Here is a 26,914-nt window from a genome sequence, read left to right on the forward strand (position 1 = left end):
GGATGGTCTCGATCTCCTGACCTCGTGATCCGCCCGTCTCGGCCTCCCAAAGTGCTGGGATTACAGGCTTGAGCCACCGCGCCCGGCCTAGCTAGACTATTAAAGAAGAAAAGAGAGAAGAATCAAACAGATGCAATAAAAAATTATAAAGTGGATATCACCACTATTCTCAGAGAAATACAAACTACCAACAGAGAATACTATAAACACCTCTATACAAATAAACTAGAAAATCTAGAAGAAACTGATACATTCCTGGACACATACACCCTCCCAAGACTAATCCAGGAAGAAGTCGAATCCCTGAATAGACCAATAACAAGTTCTGAAGTTGAGGCAGTAATTACTAGTCTACCAACCAAAAAAAGCCCAGGACCATACAGATTCACAGCTGAATTCTACCAGATGTTCAAAGACGAGCTGGTACCATTCCTTCTGAAACTATTCCAAACAATTGAAAAAGAGGGATTCCTCCCTACCCCATTTTATGAAGCCAGCATCATCCTGATTCCAAAACTTGACAGAGACACAACAAAAAAAGAAAATTTCTGAACTGAACAATGAGATCACTTGGACTCAGGAAGGGGAACATCACAGACCGGGGCCTATCACCGGGAGGGGGGAGGGGGGAGGGATTGCATTGGGAGTTATACCTGATGTAAATGACAAGTTGATGGGTGCTGATGAGTTGATGGGTACAGCACACCAACATGGCACAAGTATACATATGTAACAAACCTGCACGTTATGCACATGTATCCTAGAACTTAAAGTATAATAAAAAAAAATTAATTAAAAAAAAAAGAAAAAAAAGAGAAAATTTCAGGCCAATATCCCTGATGAACATCCATGTGAAAATCCTCAATAAAATACTGGCAAACAAATCCAGCGGTACATCAAAAAGCTTATCCACCACAATCAAGTCGGCTTGGGATGCAACGCTGGTTCAACATAAACAAATCAATAAATGTAACCTATCCCATAAGCAGAACGAATGACAAAAACCATATGATTATCTCAATAGATGCAGAGAAGTCCTTTGATAAAATTAAACATCCCTTCATGCTAAAAACTCTCAAAAACTAAGTATTGATGGATCATATCTCAAAATATAAGAGCTATTTATGACTAACCCATAGCCATTATCATCTGAACAGGCAAAAGCTGGAAGCATTCTCTTTGAAAACCAGCACAAGACAAGGATACCGTCTCTCACCACTCCTATTCAACATAGTATTGGAAGTTCTGACTACAGCAATCTGGCAAGATAAAGAAATAAAGGGTATTTAAATAGGAATAGAGGAAGTCAGATTGTCTCTGTTTGCAGATGACATGATTGTGTATTTAGAAAACTCTATTGTCTCAGCCCAAAGCCTCCTTAAGCTGATAAGCAGCTTCAGCAGTCTCAGGATACAAAATCAATGTGCAAAAATCACAAGCATTTCTATACATCAATAATAGACAAGCAGAGAGCCAAATCATGAGTGAACTCCCATTCACAATTGCTGTAGGAGAACAAAATACCTAGGAATACAACTTATAAGGGACATGAAGGACCTCTTCAAGGAAAACCACAAACCACTGCCCAAGGAAATAAGACAGGACACAAACAAATGGAAAAAAATTCAATGTTCATGGATAGGAAGAATCAATATTGTGAAAATGGCCATATTGCACAAAGTAATGTATAGATCCAATGCTATTCACCTCAAGCTTCTGTTGACTTTCTTCGCAGAGTTAAAAAAAAAAAAAAAAACACCAACAACTTTAAATTTCATATGGAACCAGAAGGGAGCCTGTATAGCTAAGACAATCCTAAGCAAAAAGGACAAAACTAGAGGCATCATGTTACCTGACTTCAAACTGTACTACAAGGCAGCACGATACTGGTACCAAAACAGGTGTATAGACCAATGAAACAGAACAGAGGCCTCAGAAATAACACCACACATCTACAACCATCTGATCTTTGACAAACCTGACAAAAACAAGCAATGGGGAAAGGATTCCCTATTTAATAAATGGTGTTGGGAAAACTGGCTAGCCATATGAAGAAAACTGAAACTGGATCACTGCCTTACACATTATACAAAAAGTAACCAAGATGGATTAAGGACTTAAATGTAAAACCTAAAACCATAAAAACCCTAGAAGAAAACCCGGGCAATACCATTCAGGACATAGCCATGGGCAAAGACTTCATGACTGAAACACCCAATGCAATAGCAACAAAAGCCAGAATTGACAAATGGGATCTAATTAAACTAAAGAGCTTCTGCACAGTGAAAGAAACTGTCATTAGAGTGAACAGGCAGCATACAGAATGGGAGAAAATTTTTGCAATCTATCCATCTGACAAAGGTCTAATATCCAGAATCTACAGGAACTTAAACAAATTTACAAGAAAATAACAACCCCATCAAAAATTGGGTGAAGGATATGAATGGACACTTCTCAAAAGAAGACATGCAACCAACAAGCATGAAAAATTGCTCATCATCATTGGTCATTAGAGAAATGCAAATCAAAACCACAATGAGATACCATCTCACACCAGTTAGAATGGTGGTCATTAAAAAGTCAGGAAACAACGGTTGCAGGTGAGGTTGTGGAGAAATAGGAATGCTTTTACACTGTTGGTGGGAGTGTAAATTAGTTCAACCATTGTAGAAGACAGCGTGGCAGTTCCTCAAGGATCTAGAACCAGACATACCATTTGACCCAGCAATCCCATTACTGGGTATGTACCCAAGGGATTATAAATCATTCTACTATAAAGACACATGCACACATGTGTTTATTGTAGCACTATTTACAATAGCAAAGGCTTAGGACCAACCTGATGCCCATCAATGATAGACTGGATAGAGAAAATCTTGCACATAGATACCATGGAATACTATGCAGCCATAAAAAAGGATGAGTTCATGTCCTTTGCAGGGACATGATGAAGCTGGAAACCATCATTTTTAGCAAAGTAACATAGGAACAGAAAACTAAACATCACATGTTCTCACTCATAAGTGGGAGTTGAACAATGAGAACACATGGACACAGGGAGGGGAGCATAACATACCTTGGCCAGTTGGTGGGTAGGGGGCAAGGGGAGGGAGAGGATTAGGACAAATACCTATTGCATGCAGGGTTTAAAACTTAGATGATGGGTTGATACATGCACCAAACCACCATGGCCCATGTATACCAATGTAACAAACCTGCACGTTCTGCACATGTATCCCAGAACTTAAAGTTAAAAAAAAAAAAAAAAAGCAGGGCACACTGGCTCACGCCTGTAATCCCAGCACTTTGGGAGGCCGAGGCAGGTGGATCACGAAGTCAGGAGATCGAGACCATCCTGGCTAACACGGTGAAACCCCTGTTTCTACTAAAAATACAAAAAATTAGCCGGGCATGGTGGCAGGCACCTGTAGTCCTAGCTACTCTGGAGTCTGAGGCAGGAGAATGGCGTGAACCCAGGAGGTGGAGCTTGCGGTCAGCTGAGATTGCGCCACTGCGCTCCAGCCTGGGTGACAGAGCAAGACTCAGTTTCAAAGAAAAAAAAGAAACAAAAAAGTTCAGTTTACTTGATTTTGCATATAGAGTTCCTTGAGAATTTAAATAATCCTTTCTGAATTACAGAAAGTCATAGATTGGAAGTATAGCTTTAAAATGCTCTAAATCACTCTGAATTAAGAAAAAGGGTTTCCTTTGTCCAGAATAAGCATCAGTTTAAAACTGCCTTTAAAAATAAGTATTCAACAAATTGGTATACGAATTGTAACACAAGCAATGAAATCACTGACTTTGATTAGTCTCTCTACTGATTACTATTGTTGAACAGAAGATGTGTGTAAGAATAGGAGGAGGTAAACTCATTGTCTTGAGCATGTGGAATAAGTTCTTGTCTGAGGTCAGATAGCAATTTTTATCTTATTTTCAGTGTAGTAGATCCTATGCTGCCCTGATAAGAATCACCTGCACAGCCTCAATGACTCTCACAGAAATATTCCAGTAACTCTCTGAATTTTTTCATAGAAAAATTGCGTCTCTGTTATCCCTACACAATTCCTTCATAAACAGTAGAAACTTCCCCGGTGAAACCTTTCCTTTAACCTTAACATTCTTTGATAATTATTCATGAAGTCCTTAAATAATTATTAAAACAAATATTGGTTTTGAATACATATCAGCTTTGGAATACTGCTTAAGGTAACCATGATACTCCAACTCCTTTATGGTTATTTAGAGTAATACATCTATTTGTTATAGTCTTAAGGAAAACTTTGTCAACATATTAGATGATAGAAACAGTCATAACAAGTGACCACCAGGTTTGGTGGGAACTCATGATGTGGAGGGTCTACTCCATGTTCTGCCAACCAAGCAACTAAGTCATTTTGGGCAAATGATTCAGCTTACTTGATCTGTTATATGATTCTTAAGGTCTACTATATCTCCAATATTTCATGGCATCACTCCACTTTAATTTATTATCTATCTTAAAAAAGTTAAACAGAAAGATCAATTAGCACTTAAATTTGAGTTGCTGGATATTTTATTTTCTCTCACTGACACTTACTGTTTCCACTCTTTGGGATAATGATTATTGGAGCTGTATGCATTTATAATACATTAAGCAGAGTGTGGTATATCACTAAAACTTCATTACAAGTATTCATTCCATATATTTGTCTGTACTGGGGTCAGTATTTTTTTTCCTTCTTTTTAAAGACAGGGTCTTGCTCTGTCTTCTCCTGTCTTGGTCTCCCAATGTGCTAGAATTACAGGCATGAGACACTGCACCTGCTCTTTTCTGATTTTATATGTCTATCTGAAGAGTTTATTATTTGGCCAAGCTCACATGGCCAAGATATGTATCATGAAGTGTTTTTCTGCTAATATTCTTGTAAGATAAACCAACTATTAATAAAAGCACTTGCTTCCTAATCAAGATTACTTGGAATTGTTAACAGAATATGTATGTGTGTATATATAAGTTAACTTTTTAAAAACTTCTCTGCTGCCTGGAGGAATAATGAAATGACCCAAAGGGATAGAAGCAAAATATTTCACATAGTACATAAAGTATATACTTAGCTTTGTGCAATGAAGAATTAATGATATAGTGTGTATGGAGTAATATTTAACTTTATTTTGTTGTAAGCCCTTTTGGGGTAGTGGTTGTTCCACATGGCTTTTATCTTCTTTAATACTTAGTATCTGCTAGAAATGTAGTCTGTGGGATAATATGAGTTGAGGAAGATTTACAGATAGCATTTTCTGAGACTGAACAGAAAAGCATATTGTCATTTGGAAAAATTTTAAAAGTGTTTAACTTTCTTATTAAGATATTTAGCCCTTTTCATTCAGGACCATTTGCTTTGATTTTCCTGTTGTTATTTATTTCTATTATCTTGTCTACAGTTGAAATTTGGACAATTGGTCTGTATCTTTTCTAATTTTCATTATATTTATAAACTCAGGTTTCCTCTTAAGTGTTTGTTGGTAAACATTAGGTGCTATTTTTAAGTTTTCAATTCTCAGGCATAGTGCTACTTATCTATGTTATTTATACAAGCAAATGAGTGTATTTGCCAATCAATCCATGGTAAGAAACACAATTTAAGTTGCTACCAAGGAGACCTCTGTGTGTATGCATGTGTGTGTATGTATCTGAAATATTTCACTGAAGAATTCATATAGTTAATACCTCCACTGCACCTTGATATTCTGTTAACTTTTTAAATGATGATTGTGACCAATTACAGCTCATATCTTCCACTAGTGGATCACACTCTGCAGCATTAAAATCACTGTGAAATAGATTAATTAGAATAAATGAAGGGTTCTTTTTTAAATTCTGTTTGTACAGTAGATATTATTGGATTATTTTATAAAATACCCATTTTATAAATAGGATGGTATATTATAAATGGATAGTAGGATTTTTCCTTTCTTCATTTTGTACCAAGAGAATCAAAAACACTCCTGTTCAGTACATCTCTAGCAAGTCTATTCCAACAGCTGATGTCTCAAATAATTAATTTTTCTATACATTAGTCACCCTTACATCTAAACGTTACAGTGCTTCAGTAGAACTTCTATGTATACATTATTAATCCCATTTACAAATGGGAACCAGAGTGTTGGGAGACAGCTCATGGATTTCTCATGTTCCTACACAGTCTGAGTCTTCTAAGGAAAGGCATTTACGGTGCCAATTGTATAAGAAGAAATTTCAAGACAGTAAAACTACTGACATGTCCCTCCCTGGAGACATCCAAGGATAATAAAAATAAAATAACTTCTCTTCCCCTTCCCAGAGGAGATTTGCTAATATTTGAGTGTAATGAGCAATCTTTCCGGGGCAGAGCAGAGTAGCAAACCAATATAAGATCAGAGTTCCTTAATTTGGGGGTTACTCTCCTGTGATGCTCTCTGCTGTATGCACTAGTAACATTCATCCCTTACTGCATTGCCTCATGGAGATTGGAGCTCAGGGAACTGGCCTAAATATATTGTTCTAGCTGCTGCTTTAGCTACGAGTAATAAATTGTCTTTGTTTCTGATCCACAGTTCTTGTGTCCTTATGTCATTGTGTGTCCGTGCGTATGTGTATGCAGAGAGAAAGCAGCAGATTGAAAAACAGTTAAATATCAGACCTTCGTGGGGTGGTGGTGGTGGTGGTGTTCTTGAGATGGAGTTTTGCTTTGTTACCCAGTCTGGTGTGCAGTGGCGCGATCAAGGCTCATTTCAGCCTTCGAACTCCATGGACTCGGGTGATCCTCCCGGCTGGGACTGAAGGCACATCCCACCATACCCAGTGAATTTTTTTTTTTTTTTCTTTTTTAAGAGATGGGGTTTTACTTGTTGCCGAGGCTAGTCTCAAGTTCTTGGGCTCAAGCAATCCACCCACCTCGGCCTCCCAAAGTGCTGGGGTTACGGGCATAAGTCACCGTGCCTAGCCCTTTGTGGTTTGTTAACTTAACTCTGGCTCACACAATTTAACTGTAGGTCTGTTTGTAAACCTAAAGCCCTTTCTATGCTTCCTTCCTTACATAGACAGATAAAATAAGTAGAAAATATGGTGCTAATGACTAGTATTTGGTATAAGTAGATAAATGTTTTATGTCACATTTGCATGTGCCTATAATCTGTGATCAATGAGCAGTCTGAATATTTTTCCCTCAATCCTCATATGTTAAACTAAAAAAAAGTGATAGATTGAGGCTGGGATATCTAGTGATGAAATTATATTTATATGAACAGAGTTTGTGTATATATATATGTATTTCAGAATATATTGAAAAATAAAAGTGTAATGACCTTGATAAAAATGAAGTATTGACTTAAAAACTCCATTTAATAATGTCCACAGGAAAGAAATGCATCTAGAATTTTTTAATTAATAATTTTTCTCAGTACTTTCGATTGTCATGCAAACTAAAGAAATGGACTTAGTGAACAATTTAGTTACAATAATAAAGTTTCAAAAATTCTAAATTTACCTCATAATTGCAACACATGCAAAATTATTTCATATCTTTATACTTGTTATGAAATTACCTCATATCCAAAAATATTTATGTCAAGTGACAGGCTTTTTGCTGTATTTTTGATATTATTAACCTTGTGTTTTGTATAAGTTAACCTTGTGGAAATTTAAGGGAAATGCATTAACTTAGCATTAATATAGACTTCTAAAATTCACTGTGATGTAGAACAGTTGATTTAATGTTATCTGTGTCTAATACAAAGTAACTGTGGTCTACTTATTTATTTCAAAGTTTATTCTCAAAGGTACCTACTATGTGTGTAGAAGTTTGTGACCAAAGTAATATAGCCGTTTCTGTTTTGAAAATCTAGAATAGGCCGGGCGCGGTGGCTCAAGCCTGTAATCCCAGCACTTTGGGAGGCCGAGACAGGCGGATCACGAGGTCAGGAGATCGAGACCATCCTGGCTAACACGGTGAAACCCCGTCTCTACTAAAAAATACAAAAAACTAGCTGGGCGAGGTGGCGGGTGCCTGTAGTCCCAGCTACACGGGAGGCTGAGGCAGGAGAATGGTGTAAACCTGGGAGGCGGAGCTTGCAGTGAACTGAGATCCGGCCACTGCACTCCAGCCCGGGCGACAGAGCAAGACTCCGCCTCAAAAAAAAAAAAAAAAGAAAATCTAGAATAAAGTTTATGTAAAAGCATATGGATTATTTCTTTATGAATACAGTTTTATACTAGAAACTCCTCCATAGCCACGTAAGTAGATATTTTCTCATAGTGATGTAGAAAACTGACAAAACTTTTCATCCTCAGAGCTAGGAATTCTTGTGTTTGGCCACAAAGGAAAGACAAAGGTATTAGAGTTTTAAATAAGCTATCATCAACAAATGCTACATCTCTCCAGATCCATTCATAAATATAGCAACATTTTGGAAGTGCAGATGAATCGAACATAGTTAATTGAGAAAAATTTTTAGTAGCATACATAATTTGTAAATATTGAATAGTTTTTAAATGATACTCTGAGTCATAATTATTTCAAATTGTACATAATGCTAAAAGAGACTAGGATAATAGCAGAATAAGTTACGGTGACTAAAATTATGTTTATTTTAAGAGATTGGGGAGTCTTATGTTGCCCAGTCTGGAGTGCATTGGTGCAATCATAGCTCACTGTAACCTTGACTCCTGGCTTCAAGCAATCCTCCTGTCTCTGCCTCCCTTTTGTAGTCTCAGGTCTTACATTTAAGTCTTTCATCCATTTTGAGTTGATTTTTATACATGGTATAACATGAGGATCTAGTTTTATTCTTCTCCATATGGATATCTTTGGTCTGTTTATTTATTTATATGACAGTACCATGGTGTTTTGGTTACTATAGCTTGGTGATACAATTTGAATTTGTGTAGTGTGATGCCTCCAGCTTTCTCTTTTTGCTCAGGATTATTTTAGCTATTTGGGGTCTTCTGTGGTTCCATGTGAATTTTAGGATTTGTTTTTTCTATTTCTGTGAAGAATGCCTGTGTTATTTTCATAGGGATTGAATTTAATCTGTAGCTCACTTTGGTTAGTAAAGATATTTTAACAGGCCGGGCGCGGTGGCTCAAGCCTGTAATCCCAGCACTTTGGGAGGCTGAGACGGGCGGATCACAAGGTCAGGAGATTGAGACCATCCTGGCTAACCCAGTGAAATCCCGTCTCTACTAAAAATACAAAAAATTACCCGGGCGACGTGGCAGGCGCCTGTGGTCCCGGCTACTCGGGAGGCTGAGGCAGGAGAATGGCGTGAACCCGGGAGGCGGAGCTTGCAGTGAGCTGAGATATGGCCACTGCACTCCAGCCTGGGAGACAGAGCCAGACTCCGTCTCAGAAAAAAAACAAAAACAAAAACAAAGATATTTTAACAAAGCCAAGCATGGTGGCTCATGCCTGTAATCTAGCTCTTTGGGAGGCTGAAGTGGGAGAATTGCTTGAGTCCAGGGATTCAAGACCAGCCTAGGCAACATGATGAGACCGTCTCTACAAAAAAAATTTTTTTTAATTAGCTAGGCATACACTTGTAGTTCCGTCTACTTGGGAGGCTGAAGCAGGAGGATCCTTTGGGCCCAGGGTGTCAAGGCTGCAGTACGCTATAATCATGCCACTGCACTCCAGTCTGAGCAACAGAGAGAGATCTTATCTCTGTGTAAAAGAAAAAAAAATTGTAATTAAGGGAAAAAAACATTTTAACAATAGACTTTCAATTCCTGAATATGGGATGTCTTTTTTTCCTTTTCTCTTCAGTTTCTTTCATCAGTGTTTTATAATTTTCCTTGTATAGATCTTTCATCTGCCTGGTTAAATTTATTTCCTAGTTATTTTATTTTTTTGTAGCTATTGTAAATGATTTGCTTTCTTGATTTCTTTTTCAGGTTGGTTGCTCTTAGTGTATAGAAATTCTACTGACTTTTGTATGTTGATTTTGTATCTGACAACTTTACTAAATTCATTTATCAGTTCTAATATAATATAGTCTAATTAATATATTAGACTAGAAGTATAAGATCTCTCCTGGAGAATGTTCCATGTACTGATGAGAAGAATGTGTATTCTGTGGCAGTTGGATGAAATGTTCTGTAAAGGTCTGTTAGGTTTATCTGGTCTAGAGTATAGTTTAACTTCACTGTTTGAAGTTAAACACTGATGTTCTTATATTTCTTATAAGAACATCTTATGTTTCTTTTGTATAAGAACACTGATGTTCTTATATTTCTAGTCTAATAATGTATATTTCTAGTCTAATAATGTATAAGATTTCTCCTGGAGAATGTTCATGTCCTGATGAAAAGAATGTGTATTCTAAGGCAGTTGGATGAAATGTTCTGTAAATGTCTTAGGTTTATTTGGTCTAGAGTATAGTTTTTTACTTCAGTGTTTGTTGATTTTCTGTTGGGATGATCTGTCCATAGGTGAAAGTAGGAAATTGAAATTCCCTACTATTACTGTATTTATCTCTTGCTCTTGCTCCTGTGTACTCACACACTCTCTCTCTCATGCTCTCTCTCTCTCTTTCCCTTTATATCTAATAATATTTGCTTTATATATTTGGGTACACCGTTGTTGGGTGCATATATATTTATTATTGTTATATTCTTTTGCTGACTTGACCCCTTTATCGTTATATAATGATCTCTTTTACAGTTTTTGACTTAAAGTCTATTTTGCCTAATACAATTATAGGTATTCCTGCCCTTTTCTGGTTTTTATTTGAATGGAATATCTTTCTGCATCTCTTCACTTTCAGTATCTATATGTCTTTATAGGTGAAATGAGTTTCTTGTAGGCAGCATGTATTTGGGTCTTGTTTTTAAAATCCGTTCACTCACCCTGTGTCTTTATTTGGGTTTTTTTTTTTTTTTTTTGAGATGGAGCCTCACACTGTCCCCGACGCTGGAGTACAGTGGTGTGATCTCGGCTCACTACAACCTCCAGCTCCCTCGTTCAAGCGATTCTCCTCTCTCAGCCTCCCAAGTAGCTGGGACTACAGGCGTGCGCCACCATGCCTGGCTAATTTTTGTATTTTTAGTAGAGACAAGGTTTCACTATGTTGGCCAGGCTGGTCTCAAACTCCTGACCTCATCATCCATCCACCTCGGCCTCCCACAGTGCTGGGATTGCAGGCGTGAGCCACCATGCCTTTTCTATGCTGTGTCTTAATTGGAGTGTTTTGTTCATTTATATTCAGTATTATTGATAGATAAGGTTTTACTGCTCTTATTTTGTTACTTGTTTTCTACTTGTTTTTAACTTTTCTTCTGCTTCTTTTCTTACTGTCTTTCTTTGTGGTTAGGTGATTTTCTCTTAAGAGTACATTTTAATTTATTGCTTTTTATCCATTTTTGCGTTGTGGTTACCATGAGGCTTATAAATAAACATCCTGTAGTTATAGCAAGTATCTAAAACTGATAATCAACTTAACTTTGATATTATTTTTTAATAGTTATTATTAAATGTTAAATTTATTATTCATTTAAATTTATTATTAAAATTATTATTTATTATAAATTATTATTAAATATTATTAGTTATTTAGTAGTTATTTTAATAGTTTTGTCTTTTAGTCATCTTACTACAGATATTAGTGTTTTAAACACTGCAAATTCAGTATTAATATAACACTCATTTTAAAAAACTCATTTTATATTCAGTATTAATATAACACTCATTTTATAACACCAGTTTGAAGAAGTTTTTAAAGCATTTCTTATTGGACAAGTCTCATTATGATAAATTCCCTCAGCTTTTGTTTGTCTAAGAAAGTCTTTATTTCTCCTTCAGTTTTGAAGGATAATTGTGCTGAGCACAGTAATCTTGGTTGACAGTTTCTTCCCCACCAGCGCTCCAAATATATTGTTCCACATTCTCCTGGCTTATAAGATTTCTGCTGGTAAGTCTGCTACCAGGCATATTGGATCTTCCTTACGTGTTATTTACTTCTTTTCTTTCAGTGATTTCAGGATTTTTTCTTTGTGTCTTTGATCTTTGTGAGTTTGATTATAATGTGTCCTAGAGTCATCTTCTTAGTGTTCAATCTATTAGTGATCTTTGACCTTACTCTACCTGAATATTTATATCTTTTTTCAGGTATGGAAAGTTTTCTGTTATCATTTCCTTGTAAGTTTTCTACCCCTTTGTCTTTCTCAGTTCTTCTTTGACTTCTCATAGATTTTGTAAGCGTTCTTCCTTTTATTTATTTTTTCTTTTCCCCATATTTTTAATCATTTTTCTTTGAGCTCACTGATTCTTTTGTTTATTTGATTAATTCTGCTTCTGTTGCTCTCTATTGCGATTTTCACTTCATTAATTTTTGTTATAGTTGCAGGATTTTTGGTTTTTTAAAAAAGTTATTTCAGTCTCTGTTTCTCTCATAAATTTCTGAATTGATTCTTCATGTTTTCTTTAAGTTATTTGTGCTTCCTTCAAAGAGGTATTTTAAATTTTTGGAGAGATCACAAATCTCTGTCACTTTGGGATTAGTCTGTATTACCTTATTTTGTTCTTTTGGTGTGATCGTATTTCCCTCAATGTTCTTAGTGCTTTAAAAGTGTGATGATGTCTGTGCATTGAAGGATTTGTAATTTATTTTAGTCTTCCCAGCCTGACTTTGTTTGTGTCTGTCCTTCTTCAAGAGGCCTTCCAGGGATTCTAAAGCTGACTGATTATTGCATTCCCTGAGCTTCTGACCAATTACAGCCATCTCAGTACTAGAGGATGCTTTAGGCCTAGGTTTGCTGAGTCCTGCAAGGGCTCCAAGGTTGACACAGCTTTCTGGCCCAGATAGACCTCAGAAAGACCCAAGGAAGGTACTTGGGCTGCGTGGGAATGCCGTCCAGACACCTGAGGCCAGAAGACTCTCCTAGTGGTCCAGATGGGTGTGCCTCCCAACAAATCTCTGCACAGATGGGATAGGTCCCCGACTACAAAGAGAGTGACTGGACTTGAGACACTGCCTCTTTGGAATCTAATGTGGGAAGGAGGCTGATTGGCTCACCTCATTGGCTCAGATTGGCATTCATCACCCATCAGGTCCCAGTATAATCTGGGCAGTTTCTTGACTGCAGCAAGAGGGATTGGAGCCAGGACTGGCCCCTTCATATGGATATGCCTGTTACCTGGGCCCAGTTGGGCCTGTGTCTCCCAGCAAGTCCCTCCATAGATGGAATTATTCCCTGACTACAGCAGGAGAGGCTGGAGGTGAGACTGTGCCCCCTTAGGATTTGCTATGGGACAGAGGATTGAGAACCTGGTCTTGGCTCAGAGGGGTGTGCATCGCCCTGAATGTTCTTGCATATATAGGATACTTCTCCAACTGCAGTGAGAGGAGCCAGAGCTGAAACTGCACCACCCTGGGATCTACTGTTGGATGGAGGTTTATGTGCTTGTCATGTTGGCTCAGATGGGTGTGTCTCCCAGCAGGTCCCTGCATAGACAGGAGAGTTCCCTAACAGCAGGAGGAGGGTCTGGATCTGAGACTGGACCCTCTCAGGATCTGCTGTGGGATGGGGGCTGGAGAACCTGATCTGAGCATGCATCTCGCTGGTAGACCCTGTAAACAAGATAGTTTCCTGGTTGCAGCAGGAAAGGCTGGAGCTGAGACTGGGCTCTCAGGATCTCTTGTGTTGCAGAATCTGGAGAGCCCGTCTTGTTTACCCAGACAGATACCCCTCTTCCAGCAGATCTCTGCACAGAAATATTTTCAGACCACAGCAAGAAGGGTCAGAGCAGAGAATGGACCACCTGAGGATCTGCTGTGGGATGGAGGTTGGTGTGCCTGTCTCATTAGCTCAAATGGCACCCATCTCCCAGCAGATTCCTGTTTCTGCACAGACAGAATGCATCCCCTATTGCAGCAGGAGGAGCTGGAGCTAAGTCTGGGGCCTCCCTTGGGATCTGTGGCATGGAGTCTGGAGACCCTTGTCTCACTGACTCAGAGACACACCCATAGGAGATAACTTTTCAACTTCTTCTAGTAAGCAATCGTTTGACTCATTAAGTATTTTTGGTGCATTATACATAACCACACTTAATTACATTCACACCTGTACTTTCTTATTGCTACCCATATTTGAGGAATAGGTCTTTCCCTTCTTTCCTTCTATATTTAAAACCTTTTATCTATATTTTCTTCTCACGCCTTGAGTCTAATCTCAAACCTTATTCTCTTCTTGATCTTCGCTAACTTTGTTGTAAATGTGCTCCTATCCCAATATTGAAACAAATGGGCAAACTTTCCAACTTTTGCCTTATCCTCATTTCAGCTGAATTTCTTGACAGTGTAGTTCACACTTCTTTATCTCTGATGCATTCATCTGCTCTCACCACGTTTTAAAAATCCAGTGGGCAGGAGTCACCCATGAACTTTTAGTTGCCAAATCCAGTGAACACTTTTTGGTTCTTGTCTATTTGACTTATTTCTGGCATTTATCAGTGTTGACCTTACCATAACTCTGAAACTTTTCCTTTGTCTTGCTTAGCTTATGTGATACCTTTTCCCTCAGATTTTTCTTCTTTTCTGGCTCCTCTTCTTCCTTTTCCACAGCTGGCAATTCCTACTGTTACAGCTCTTCTAATGTTTTCCTTTCCTTTCCTTTATCTTTAGGCAAAGGCTATGGCGTGTGTGTGTGTGTGTGTGTGTGTGTGTGTGTGTGTGTGTTCTAGCAGCCTCTTTCAAATAAATTCCAATGGATTCTAACACTAAGCTGGAGGGTCAGGTACTGCTTGTGATTTCTTCTCTTTTAGCTTCCTGGGAGTTTTACAGAATCTACACTAGTGATCACTACTTCCTACAGTCTTTTCCTGACACTTTTTTTCTCCTTTTCTCCAGTTTATTCACTTCTCTTTTAGATTACAGAACAATTTTCCTCTGTTCTCCCTACATCCAGTCTGGCTCTCCTGCAGTCTGTGTTTCACGGAGCTACTGAAAACCGTACTAAGAAACACATTTTGTAGTATCATTTCCTTACAATGCTTCGGTAATTAATGTTAACATTTAGGTTAAAAACATCCTTATCTTTAAGAAAGTTTTAAAACTGATTTAAAATTTATATAATGTGAAATAAATCATGTTAAAGTATACAATTCAGTGGCATTTACTGCATTCACAGTGCTGTGCAACCATAATTTCTAAGTAGTTCTAAGTTTTCATCACCCCAAAGAGAAACTCCATATGCATCAAGCAGTCATTTCCCCTCTGGCTAGCCCCTTTCATCCATTAATCAGCTTTCTGTGTCCATGGATTTACCTATTCTGGAGGTTTCATATGCATGAAAACATCACTATATGTGACATTTTCTGTCTGTTCGTTTACGTAGAGTAATGTCTTGGAGGTGCATCCCATTTTGTTGCATGTATTAGCACTTCGTTTTTTTTTAATTGAATAATGTTCCATTGTATAGCTATACCACATTTGTTATTAATTCAATGGACATTCGAGTTGTTTCTGCCTTTTGAATGCCTGATTTTGATTCATTTTTATAGAGTCCTTAGGTTTTCCTAGGTATAAGATCATTTCATCTGGGAACAAGGCTAATTTAATTTCCTCTCTTTCAATTTGGATGCCCTTTATTTCTTTGTCTTACCTAAATGCTTTGGCTGATTTATTTTGGGCAAATACCTGTGAAGAGTGTTTAATTGCTGGGTCATATGGTAATTCTATATTTAACTTTTTAAGGAAATGCCAAACTGTCTACCACAACATCTGCAACAAGATAAATTTTCTCCAGCAACTTATGAGGGTTCGAGTTTGTGTACATCCTCACTAACCTTTGTTATTTTATTTTCCAGTTTTACATACTATTAATATCTAACTCAGTGGGTATAAAGTTATATCTCATTGTATTTATGATTTGCCTTTTCCTAATGACTAATGATATTGTAAATGATGTTGTCATGTGCTTGTTGTCCATGCATACATCTTTTTGAGAGAAGTGTATATTCAACTTATTTTCCCGTTTTTTATTTGATTTTTATTTTTAACCAAGAAATACCTTTTAAGTGATCAGACCTGGAACCTTGCCAGGTTTAATGATTATCAAAGCAGAGCCATATTTTGACTTTTGAAGTTATCTATTATTATAGTCTTGTTTTTCATAATTACTTAAATATTATCAGCATCTCTGGACCCTTTGTAGTTAAAACATAGTATTTTAAATCTTTATATTGAAATATTCAGTACGTCTTGAAAGTTTTAATATAGAACACTCTACTTAGCATTTCTTTATATCCTAAAATGCAATTATAAAAAGGGTGTCATTTCCTCTGCCAATTAAGTAGCCTTCATTGGTTGATATTGAACAAATTGCTGATATTTGTTTCTGTGATGTTTACTTTTTTAAAAAAATATTTTTTGCTTTCTTGTTGATACTTCCAAACAATTGCTAGGTTAATTTGTCAGTTGCAAATGTGAAATAAAGTTGTCTTTAGCAGTCTTTCAAATAAAATTTTCATTGAGACTAAAGAGATACTGGATTACAATCAACATTTGTAGGTATGTCATATATAGAGAGCCAAAAAAAATTATAAATCTGATATAATTATCAGTGTGCCATACGGACATGGCTCATGCCTGTAATCTGAGCATTTTGGGAGGCCGAGGCAGGTGGATCACTTGAGTCTAGGAGTTCAAGATTAGCCTGGGCAACATGGTGAAACCCCATCTCTATAAAAAGTACAAAAATTAGCCAAGCGTGGTGGTACACACCTGTAGTCCCAGCCGTTTGGGAGGCTGAGGTGGGTGGATCATTTGAGCTCAGTAGGCAGAGGTTGCAGCGAGCCAAGATTGTGCCTCTGCACTCCAGCCTAGGTAACAGAGTGAGACCCTGTCTCAGAAAGCAAAACAAAAACACCCAAATATCAATGTGCTGTGAGACCTCATATTGTATGTGTTCATTCCCCCAAATTGGAGCATTTTAAGAAGCAAGAAGAACGCTCTAAATTAGTTTATATCTTGCTTTTTTCCTTATGTTCTGTAGATTCTTTAGTACTCCATAAGAAAAATGTATAGCAGTGACTATTTTGTAAATATGAAGAGTTCATATTCAGCACATTCAGCAATGGCTTATATCTAAAATGGTTATTGAAGAATACTTTAAAAAACGTCTTTGCCTAGAGTCTTTAAAGCTGGCACTTTAAAACTATGTTTCATGGATTGTCAGTTGGAATGGACTTCAGGAGGTCTGTAAGTCCATGAAATTACAGTTTTTTAACGTGTGAATTTTTCTGAGGATACATAATTTTTATCATATTCTCAAAAGAATCTAAAACTCAAAAAATGGTTAAGAGCCACTGATATAAAATGTTGATAAAGGCCATGGTGGATCACATTATACATTGATTCTCATTCTTCAGAAGCTTTGCGTGTGTGAGTTTACCTACTCACTAAAATGTACTTGTAAATCCAAAACCAGTACTCAGGGTGCTTTTGTAGTCATTTGTAGACATATGTGGAGAAGCAAAAAATTTGAGTCACCTTATGTGTTCATTCCTCTCTGAGGTCAAAGAAGGTAATGATTTGCTTTGTTGTTTCAGCTGTCATACTGTAAACAAGTGTCCTTTTCAATGCATATATAGTGACATATTAATCACATTTTTTTGTTGTTGATTTTTCTGTTTAAAAAATCCCGAGCATAGTGCAGATATGCTGTCTAGTGTTTCTAAGCATAAGAAGGCTATGACACACCTTAGAGAATAAAAATCTGTAATAGACAAACTTGGTTCAGGCATGAGTTACATTACTGTTGACTGTGAGTTCATTGTTAATAACTCAAATATGAAGTATCAATATCTGTATAAATAGTTAAATATAATTTTATATAGATATACATATAAATCATTAAAATATAGAATCTTTAAACAGAAACATACATTTTAGAAATTATGTATTGGCATTGGTTGACAAAGATGTTGTTTGGAGAGGTTTGCAGGAAACTAACCCTGTCTTTTTCCCAGGAATAATAATTCTGCAGGAAGCAGAACCTGTTTTCCAGGTTGGAGTACAGTGGCATGAACATGGCTCACTGCAGTTTTGACCTCCTGTGCTTCTTCTGCCCCAGCTTCCAAAGTAGTTCGTACTACAGGCACATATCACCATGCCTGGTAATTTTTTTATTTTTTGTAGAGACAGGGTTTCTCTTGCTCAGACTGGTCTTGAATTTCTGGGCTCAAACAGTCCTCCCATCTTGGACCTGCAAAGTGCTGAGATTAGAGATGTGAGCCTCCATGCCCAGCTCTAGTTAACCTTTTGCAGTGTTTTTTTGTTTTGTTTTTGTTTTTGTTTTTTTTAACTTAATGTTTCTAAATTCCTTCTAGGGTAAACATAGAAATTTCTTCTAGGGTAATACATAGAGACTGTGGGTCATTTACTGCTTCATAGTATCACACATCAGATACTTCTAACATAATCATGATAAATGTTAGTGGTTTCATGGTCTTATTTACACTCCAGCTCTACTAGAATTCACTAATCTACTTCAGGTTTCTGTCTGAAATACTCTCTTTTTTCGTTTCTTTTCTTTTTTTTTTTATACAGAGTCTCACTCTGTTGCCCCCATCTCAGATCACTGCAAACTCTGCCTCCCATGTTCAAGTGATTCTCCTGCCTCAGCCTCCCAAGTAGCTGGGACTATAGGTGCACACCACCACACCCAGCTAATTTTTATATTTTTAGTAAAGACAGAGTTTCACCATGTTGGCCAGATGATCTGCCTACCTTAGCCTCCCAAAGTGCTAGGATTAACAGGCATGAGCCACTGCATCTGGCCTCTGTCTGAAATATTCTTATTGTTCATCATACAGTATATTGGGCTATAGTACTGTATTTTGCTCCAGGGTGTTGATAACCATTTATGCTGAGTTTAGCCATTTTACTTAAGAGTCTACTAATTCATTGTAGATAAAGAGTTACTAGTTTGGCATGGTGGAGCATGCCTGTAATCCCAGCACTTTGGTAGGCCGAGGCAGGCGGATCGCTTGAGTCTAGGAGCTCAAGACCAGCCAAGACAACATGGCAAATTTTATCTTTACAAAAATTACAAATATTAGCCAAGTGTGGTGGTGCATGCCTATAGTCCCAGCTACTCAGGAGGCTGAGATGGGAGGATTATTTCAGACTGGGAGGTAGAGGCTGCAATGAGCCATGATCATGCCGCTGTGCTCCAGCCTCAGAGACAGAGCAGTACCACAAAAAAAGTTAGAAGAGTTCTTTATCTAACAAATATAAGTTGTATATTTGCATAGTTGATTGCATTCATGAAGTCAAAGTATTTTTTATTCATTAAATCTAAAGGAAGTTGGAGCTCTTTGCTTTTGATAAGATGAAGTAACAAGTACTATACTTATCCTCCATCTAAAATGATGATTAAAGAAAATTTGTGTGTTTATCTCTTAAGACACAGAGCAAGCATTTGATAAAATCCAACATCCATTCCTCATGAAATCACTCCTGAAACTGGTGATAGAGAGGAATTTCCTCAACCTGATAATTAGCATCTATAAAGAACCAATGGTAACATTATATTTACTGGTGAAAGTCTGAATGCTTTCTCACTAAGATCAAGAATAAGATAAGGATGTCTGCTTTCACTGCTTCTGTTCTATATTGTACTGGAGGTTCTAGCCAGTGCAATTAGTCAATAAAAAGAAGTGCTTCTAGATTAAAAACAGAAGTAAATCAATCATTATACTTCAGTGATATGATCATCTATGTATGTTATTCTGTAGAATCTACAAAAAGGTACTAGAATGAACAATTGAGTTTAGCACACTTGCAGAATATAAGATCAGTACTTACAACTCGTGTAGTTTTCTGTACTAGGAACAAAAATTTGAAATTGAAATTTAATAAAAGAAATGTTTTCTATCACATAAATAATATGGTATACTTGGGGACAAATCTGACAAAAGATCTGGAAGACCTTTACTCTGAAAACTGTAAAAACATTACTAAATGAAAATAAGTGAACAGTTTCCTTACGTATGATACTAATAGAATGATACATTTAAAATTGATTAATTGTATATCAGCTATATACATAAGCCAAAATTTAAACAGTTGTACACCTTAAATATGTACAGTTAATTTTGTTAATTCAAATCCCTATACTACTGTTAAAACATATTAGAAAAACAAACGAAAGGAATTTATGTTCATGTGACAGTAAATGAGTTGTCTGAACTCACCTCAATTTTTTTTTTATTATACTTTAAGTTCTAGGGTACATGTGCACAACGTGCAGGTTTGTTACATATGTGTACGTGTGCCATGTTGGTGTGCTGCACCCATTAACTCGTCATTTACATTTTTAATCCTAGGATGAATCCATCTCTAAAAAGTACTGAACATCTCTGAAAAATTATGAATGTGGTATAGATGTTCTCCCATAACCTCATATATATCAATTATTGTTATCAGGAAATCAGAACTAGGTTAAATAGTCATAACATTGACCATCTGCTTTCCTTGTTAAATACATTTGACTACTAACTTAATGTTTTCAGTTAGCCCTGTAAAATTTGAGAAAATTTGAGAAAGCAGGCTTTCTACAGGCTTTCTGATATATAGCTGGCCCTCTAGATCGTTGTTGGCAGTTCGAAATGTGTGTGATTATGATGCAGAGTGTTTTAAATATTATAAATATTTGATCAATATTTTTATCATATAAATTTTTTTCTTTAAAAAAATAAAATTTAGAGATGGGGTCACATTATGTTGCCCAGGTCTTGAACTCCTGGGCTCAAGTGATCCTTCTGCCTTGGCCTCCAAAAGTGCTGGGATTACAGATGTGAGCCACTGCACTCAGGCTAGAGTAAACTTTTGATAACTATTTTTGATTACGTTACGGTGAGTTCAAAGTAGGCTTTTGCAGTTTTTATTGTGGACATGTATTTATACTGTTAGTTTCAGGATATCTTCACTCATCATCTCCTGTGTTTTTAATCATAATGTTTCCTTTTCAAACAACACATTATGATGAAAGATCAGTTTTCAATGAAATCATTTATAAGCATGTACTAGCTACTGCAACTTCGGGGTTTGGAAAGGAAAAATTAAAGTGCGCTATATTTACATGTTGGAAACATGTTGGAAAAATCAGTCATGGGAAGATTTAGGAGTAATTGCTAATGGGTACAAGGTTTCTTCTTAGGGTGAGAAAATGTTCTAAAATTATTTGTGGTGATGGTTACACAAGTATGATTATACCTAAAATCATTGAATCATACACTTTAACTGGATAAATAAAAGGCTTTTATATTGGAAAGGAAATAGTAAAACTGTATCTGTTTGTAGATAACATGATCTTATATACAAAACAAAAATCTTAAGGAGTCCCCTAAAAATCTATTAGAGGTAATAAATGGCTTTTCACACTACCCACATAGGGGTCCATATGGCGTTCTGGATTCCCATCATAGCTTAAAGCGAAACTTTTCACCATATCTGGAGCCCTTGATGTCCTGCAAATGAAGGAGGAGGATGTCCTGCAAATGAAGGAGGAGGATGTCCTTAAGTTCCTTGCAGCAGGAACCCGCTTAGATGGTACCAATCTTGGCTTCCAGATGGAACAGTACATCTCTATGAGGAAAAGTGATGGCATCCACATCATAAATCTGAAGAGGACCTGGGAGAGGCTTTTGCTGGCAGCTCGTGCCATTGTTGCCATTGAAAACCCTGCTGATGTCAGTGTTAGATTATCCTCCAGGAATATTGGCCAGAGGGCTGTGCTGAAGTTTGCTGCTGCCACTGGAGCCACTCCAGTTGCTGGCCACTTCACTCCTGGAATCTTCACTAACCACATCCAGGCAGCCTTCCAGGAGCCACGGCTTCTTGTGGTTACTAACCCCAGGGCTGACAACCAACCTGTCACAGAGGCATGTTACGTTAACCTATCTACCACTGATTTGTGTAACACAGATTCTCCTCTGATGTGGACATTGGCATTCCATGCAACAAAAAGGAAGCTCACTCAGTGGGTTTGCTGTGGTGGATGCCAGCCCAGGAAGTTTTGCACGTGTGTGGCACCATTTCCCATGAACACCTATGGAAGTTCATGCCTGATCTCTACAGAGATCCTGAAGAGATTGAAAAAGCAGAGCAGACTGCTGCTGAAAAGGCTGTGACCAAGGAGGAATTTCAGGGTGAATGGACTGCTCCAGCTCCTGAGTTAACTGCTACTCAGCCTGAGGTTGCAGACTGGTCTGAAGGTGTGCAGGTGCCTTCTGCACCTATTCATCAGTTCCCTAGTGAAGACTGGAGCGCTCAGCCTGCCACAGAAGGCTGGTCTGCAGCTCCCAATGCTCAGGCCATTGAATGGGTAGGAGCAACCACTGAAAGGTCTTAAGCTGTTCTTGCACACACTCTTAAGCAACATGTAAATAAGGTTGATGGAAAATAAACGTCAGTTTCTTAAAAAAAAAAAAAAGTAATGCATTTAGCTAGGTTGACAGATAAAATACCAAGATAGAAAAATCTATTGGATTTTTGCACAATATTAGTAGACAAACTGAAAATGAAGTTATGAAACAATTTCATTTAAATATCTTAAAAAGAAATAATGTACTTAAGTATAAATATAACAACAGAAGTGTGAAACTTATACTCTCAAAACTACATAACATTGAAAGACATTAAAGGAAACTAAATGGAAAGACATTAAATGTTGATATTTTGAAAAGATTTAATATTTTTAGGATGGCAGTTCTCCCCCAAATTGATCTAAAATAAATTTAAATTTCCTACTAAAATCACAGCTAAATTCTTTGCACAATTTGACAAGCTGCTCTTAAAATTAATATGGAAATTCAAGGGACCCAGTATAGCCAAAACAATCTTGAAAAAGACCAAAATTGTGTTTCTCACTTCCCAATTAAAAAACGTATGATGAAGCCATACCAATGTGTAGTTCTGGCATAATGATAGACATGTCTATTAATGGTATAGAATTGAGAACAGAAATAAACCTTCACATTTATGGTAACCTGTTTTTCTATAAGTGTGCCATGGCATAAAGAATAGTCTTTTCAATGAAGGGTACTAGAACACCTGCCCATCCATATGGAAAAAAAAAGAAGCTGGACCCCTATCTCATATGTAAAAATTAACTCAAAATGAATTAAAGACTTAGCTGTAAGAATTAAAACTGCAACCATTAGAAGAAGATATAGGGATACATGTTTATGACTGGGCATAGGATATGGGCTGGCAAATGATTCTTAGATAGGTCATGTGCATGAGCAATAAGAGAAAAGAATATATAAATTAGATTTTGTCAAATTTTGAAACTTTTGTGCTTTAAAGGACACCATCAAGAAAGTGAAAAGACAACCCATAGAATGGGAGAAAATTGCACTCACATATCTATTTTATCTTGAATATATAAAGAATCATTTAGACTCAATAATGATGAAAAGACAAATAACTCACTTTTAAAAATGGGCAGAATATCTGAATAGGCAGTTTCCCAAAAGAAGATATACAAATGACTAAGGAGCACATAAAAAGATGCTCAACATAATTAGCTGTCAGGTATATTAAAGTCAAAACTACACTGAGGTACCGTTTCACACCTGCTAGGATGATGGGTATAATCAGAAGGACAGAAGTTTTGGCAAGGATTTGGAGAACCCTAAGCCATTGCTGGTGGGAATGTTAAATGGTGTAGCCTTTTTGGAAAAGAATCTTGCAATTCCTTAAATATTTGAACGTAGAGTTGCCATATACAGCAATTCTGCTCCTAGGTGTATACACAAGACAAATGAAAATGTTTGCACAAATGTTTATAGCAGCATTATGTATAATAGCCTAAACATGGAAACACCCCAAGTGTGTTACTACCTGATAAATGAATAAACAAAATTTGGAATATCCATACAATAGAATATCATTTGACAAAAAAGAAATGCAGTACCGATACGTGCTACAACATGGGCAATTTTGAAAATATGCTAAATGAAAGAAGCCAGTCATAAAAGCACACATGTTTTATGATTCTGTGTCTGAGAAGTGACCTGAACATGCATATTTTTAGAGACAGAAAATAAATTAGTGTTTGCCTAGGACTTGTGAGGATGAGATTTTTGGAAGTGGTGACTCAAGAGTGAACTGGTTTTTTTGGGGGGTGTTGAAAAATGTTCTAAAATTGATGTGGTGATGCCTGTACAACTCGAAATATACTAAACACCATTGAACTGTACACTTCAAAGGGATGACTTGTGTAGTATGTGAATTATGTCTTAAGAAGCTGATAAATAAATAATATATATTTATTGGGCTGTTTTACCCTTCAAATGGATTTTACCCATATGTGATATTTTTTACCATGATACATTGATCATTTGCAGAGTTTTTGTTCCTTAAATTATGCATATCCTACAAATGTAAAATGTCTCATTTGTCAATATCACTACTAAACAAGAAAATAGTCTGTAAGCATTGGGAACCTCGCTGGTGGATATGAGTTTTACATGATCATAATTTTCAGAGACCCAGGGAAAATTATCTCCCATTTTTTGGTTAGTTTTCCATACTCTGTTGCCTAATTGTCTTTCTGAAATACAGATTTATCATGTAACTCTCTGATCCCAGCCTGCTTGTCATTGTCATGCACAGTTAGTCCTTCATAAAATATGCTATTATGGACCCCATCTTTTACTAAATTCAGAGAAAGCCTGCCCATGTCTCTGTATTTTTGTGCGTATGAGTTTCTCTATGTATAATTCACTTTAGTTTATTTTTCTTGTTTTCAGCCTGGTAAAATCTTCAAACTTCAAGAACCAGCATATTTGTCATTTACTCTTTGACCTTTTCATTATGCCCCATATTCTTTGGTGCTTTCCAAGTATTTTGTTCATACCTTTATTATAACACTGCTTGTATTTTGTTTTCATGCTTACTCCTCCACTAGAGCTATGAACTTCTGATGACTTTATTTGTGCTTGTATTGCCTCACAGAGTACTTTTAGATATAATAAGAGTCTCTTGGATTAACAAGTGCCTAATTTTATTGTGGGTGCTCAGTAACACTTTTATTTTGATGATGTTATAATTGAGGTATGAATCAGACTCCCCTTACACTTTCTGCATGTAAATCTTTTTTGTAAAAGAACTCTATTCATTTTAATTATCCTATAAAAACTTAATTACCAATATTGTTTGTAGATGTCTGTTGCCAGATTTTTAAAAAAATGATGCATTACCATCCCCATAAGTGATATTGCCTTTTGCTTTTTTTCATATAAAAATGACAACTTTGCCTGTGAAATTATAAAAAATGGTTTCTCATTATTTTCATTTGCCCTTCTTCTAGAGAATATATATGTTTATTGTTTGTTAGTGTTTATATCATTTCTCTTTTAAAAAAATTGTAGTTATGCAAGAATGGGTGTAGGCAGGCTAAAATATGGACTCTCCAGGAATGTGGATATGCCTGGGAAATTCTCATTTGATTCACCTGTCTTCACAATGAGCGTTTTGGACCATGATACAGTTGTTAGTACCTATTTACACTTGGCCGATAGGCAGGCTCAAAGCTGTAGTCTCTTATTAGAGTCAGACAAGGGAGGCCAGAATGGCAAGAGCCATTTCTGTTTTTAACTGCTGGTGCTACCTCAGCAGCACCAGGAGAGTGGCAAAGGGGGCTTCTTCAAAGATTTTATGGTATCTTCACTTTATGTCAAAGTCTAAGCTATCAGAATTTTTCTTTGTAGTATTCGGTGTATGTGCCATAATTAGGAAATCTTTCTCTGTCTTAGTTATTAAAATAAGTGGTTGAATTTTCTAATACCTTTATGGGTTCTGTTTTGTTTTGGTTTGTTTTTTCATTTGTATGGGGTTTTTGTTGTTGTTGCTGCTGTTGTTGTTTTTACACTTTTGGTTAAAGATTTTTTGGTTAAAGTGTGACAGGAAAAACTTTTCTTTTTTTCCCTGAAAATGGTTCTATTTTTATGCCAGCTTAATGTACTAATTCCCTCATTTCCATCTAAAAAAAAAAACACCTTTATTTTAATACTATATTACCATAGGTACTTGGGTCTGTGTTTGAACTCTGTATTTTTCTGTTGATCTCTGTATTAGTACCAAATTGTTTCAAAAGCAATTAACAAATAATACATTTTAATACCTGGTAGTAAACTGCTCTCTTAATCCCATCATTATTACTCATCTATTTCAGAAGGTAGGTACTTTCTTATTATTCTTGCACGTGAATTTAAAAATCATATTGATGTTTTCAAAATATCACACTGGAATTTGTAGGTTCTTTGGGAAGAAATAACATTTTTAGGGTAAATTTTTGTTTTTTTATCATATATCAAGAGTTTCATTTTAATTTTTTATTTCATAGCTTTTTATTATCGAAAGTTTCAAACATACACAGAGAAAGAATAATAGGTATAATGAACTCCATGTTCCTGTTATCCAGCTATCTAGCTTCAGTAATTATTTACATTTGCCAAACTTGATTTAAGTACCTTTCCTATGAAACAAGTCCCAGATGTCTTATTTCATCCTCAAATTCTCCAGATTGCCTGAGAACTGTCTCAAAAAACCCACCATCATATTATTCACAGTGGTAATTTCTTAATGCTATTAATACCCAATTTAGATTCGCATTTCATAATTGTTTCAAAAATAGCCTTTTACAGTAAGTTTATTTGAATCAGCATCTAAAGAAGAATTCAAACACTGTATTTGTACCTTGTATCTTTTATTATTACTACTTTTCTCTCTCTCTCTTTCCTTCCTTTCCCTCCCTTCCTTCTCTCCCTCCCTCCCTGCCTCCCTCCCTCCCTCGGTCACTCCCTCTCTCTCTCTCTCTCTTTTTCTTTCTTTCTTTTCTTTCTTTCTTTCTTTCTTTCTTTCTTTCTTTCTTTCTTTCTTTCTTTCT

General features: G+C 36.5%; 2 protein-coding genes across 5 annotated transcripts in view; both read left to right on the forward strand.

The window, feature by feature from the left end:
- The window catches only part of ADK (adenosine kinase), a 620,365-nt gene that overhangs the window by 226,365 nt on the left and 367,086 nt on the right, over positions 1–26,914 (forward strand). The window lies entirely within an intron of this gene.
- LOC105502723 (40S ribosomal protein SA-like) lies at positions 21,495–22,372 on the forward strand. The gene is given in 2 exon segments (XM_011929375.1): positions 21,495–21,954; positions 21,957–22,372. Coding segments are annotated over 2 exon segments (876 nt in total).

Source organism: Colobus angolensis, unplaced genomic scaffold (genome assembly GCF_000951035.1).
Source record: "Colobus angolensis palliatus isolate OR3802 unplaced genomic scaffold, Cang.pa_1.0 Scaffold12, whole genome shotgun sequence".
In the NCBI taxonomy this organism is placed as follows: Eukaryota; Metazoa; Chordata; class Mammalia; order Primates; family Cercopithecidae; genus Colobus; species Colobus angolensis.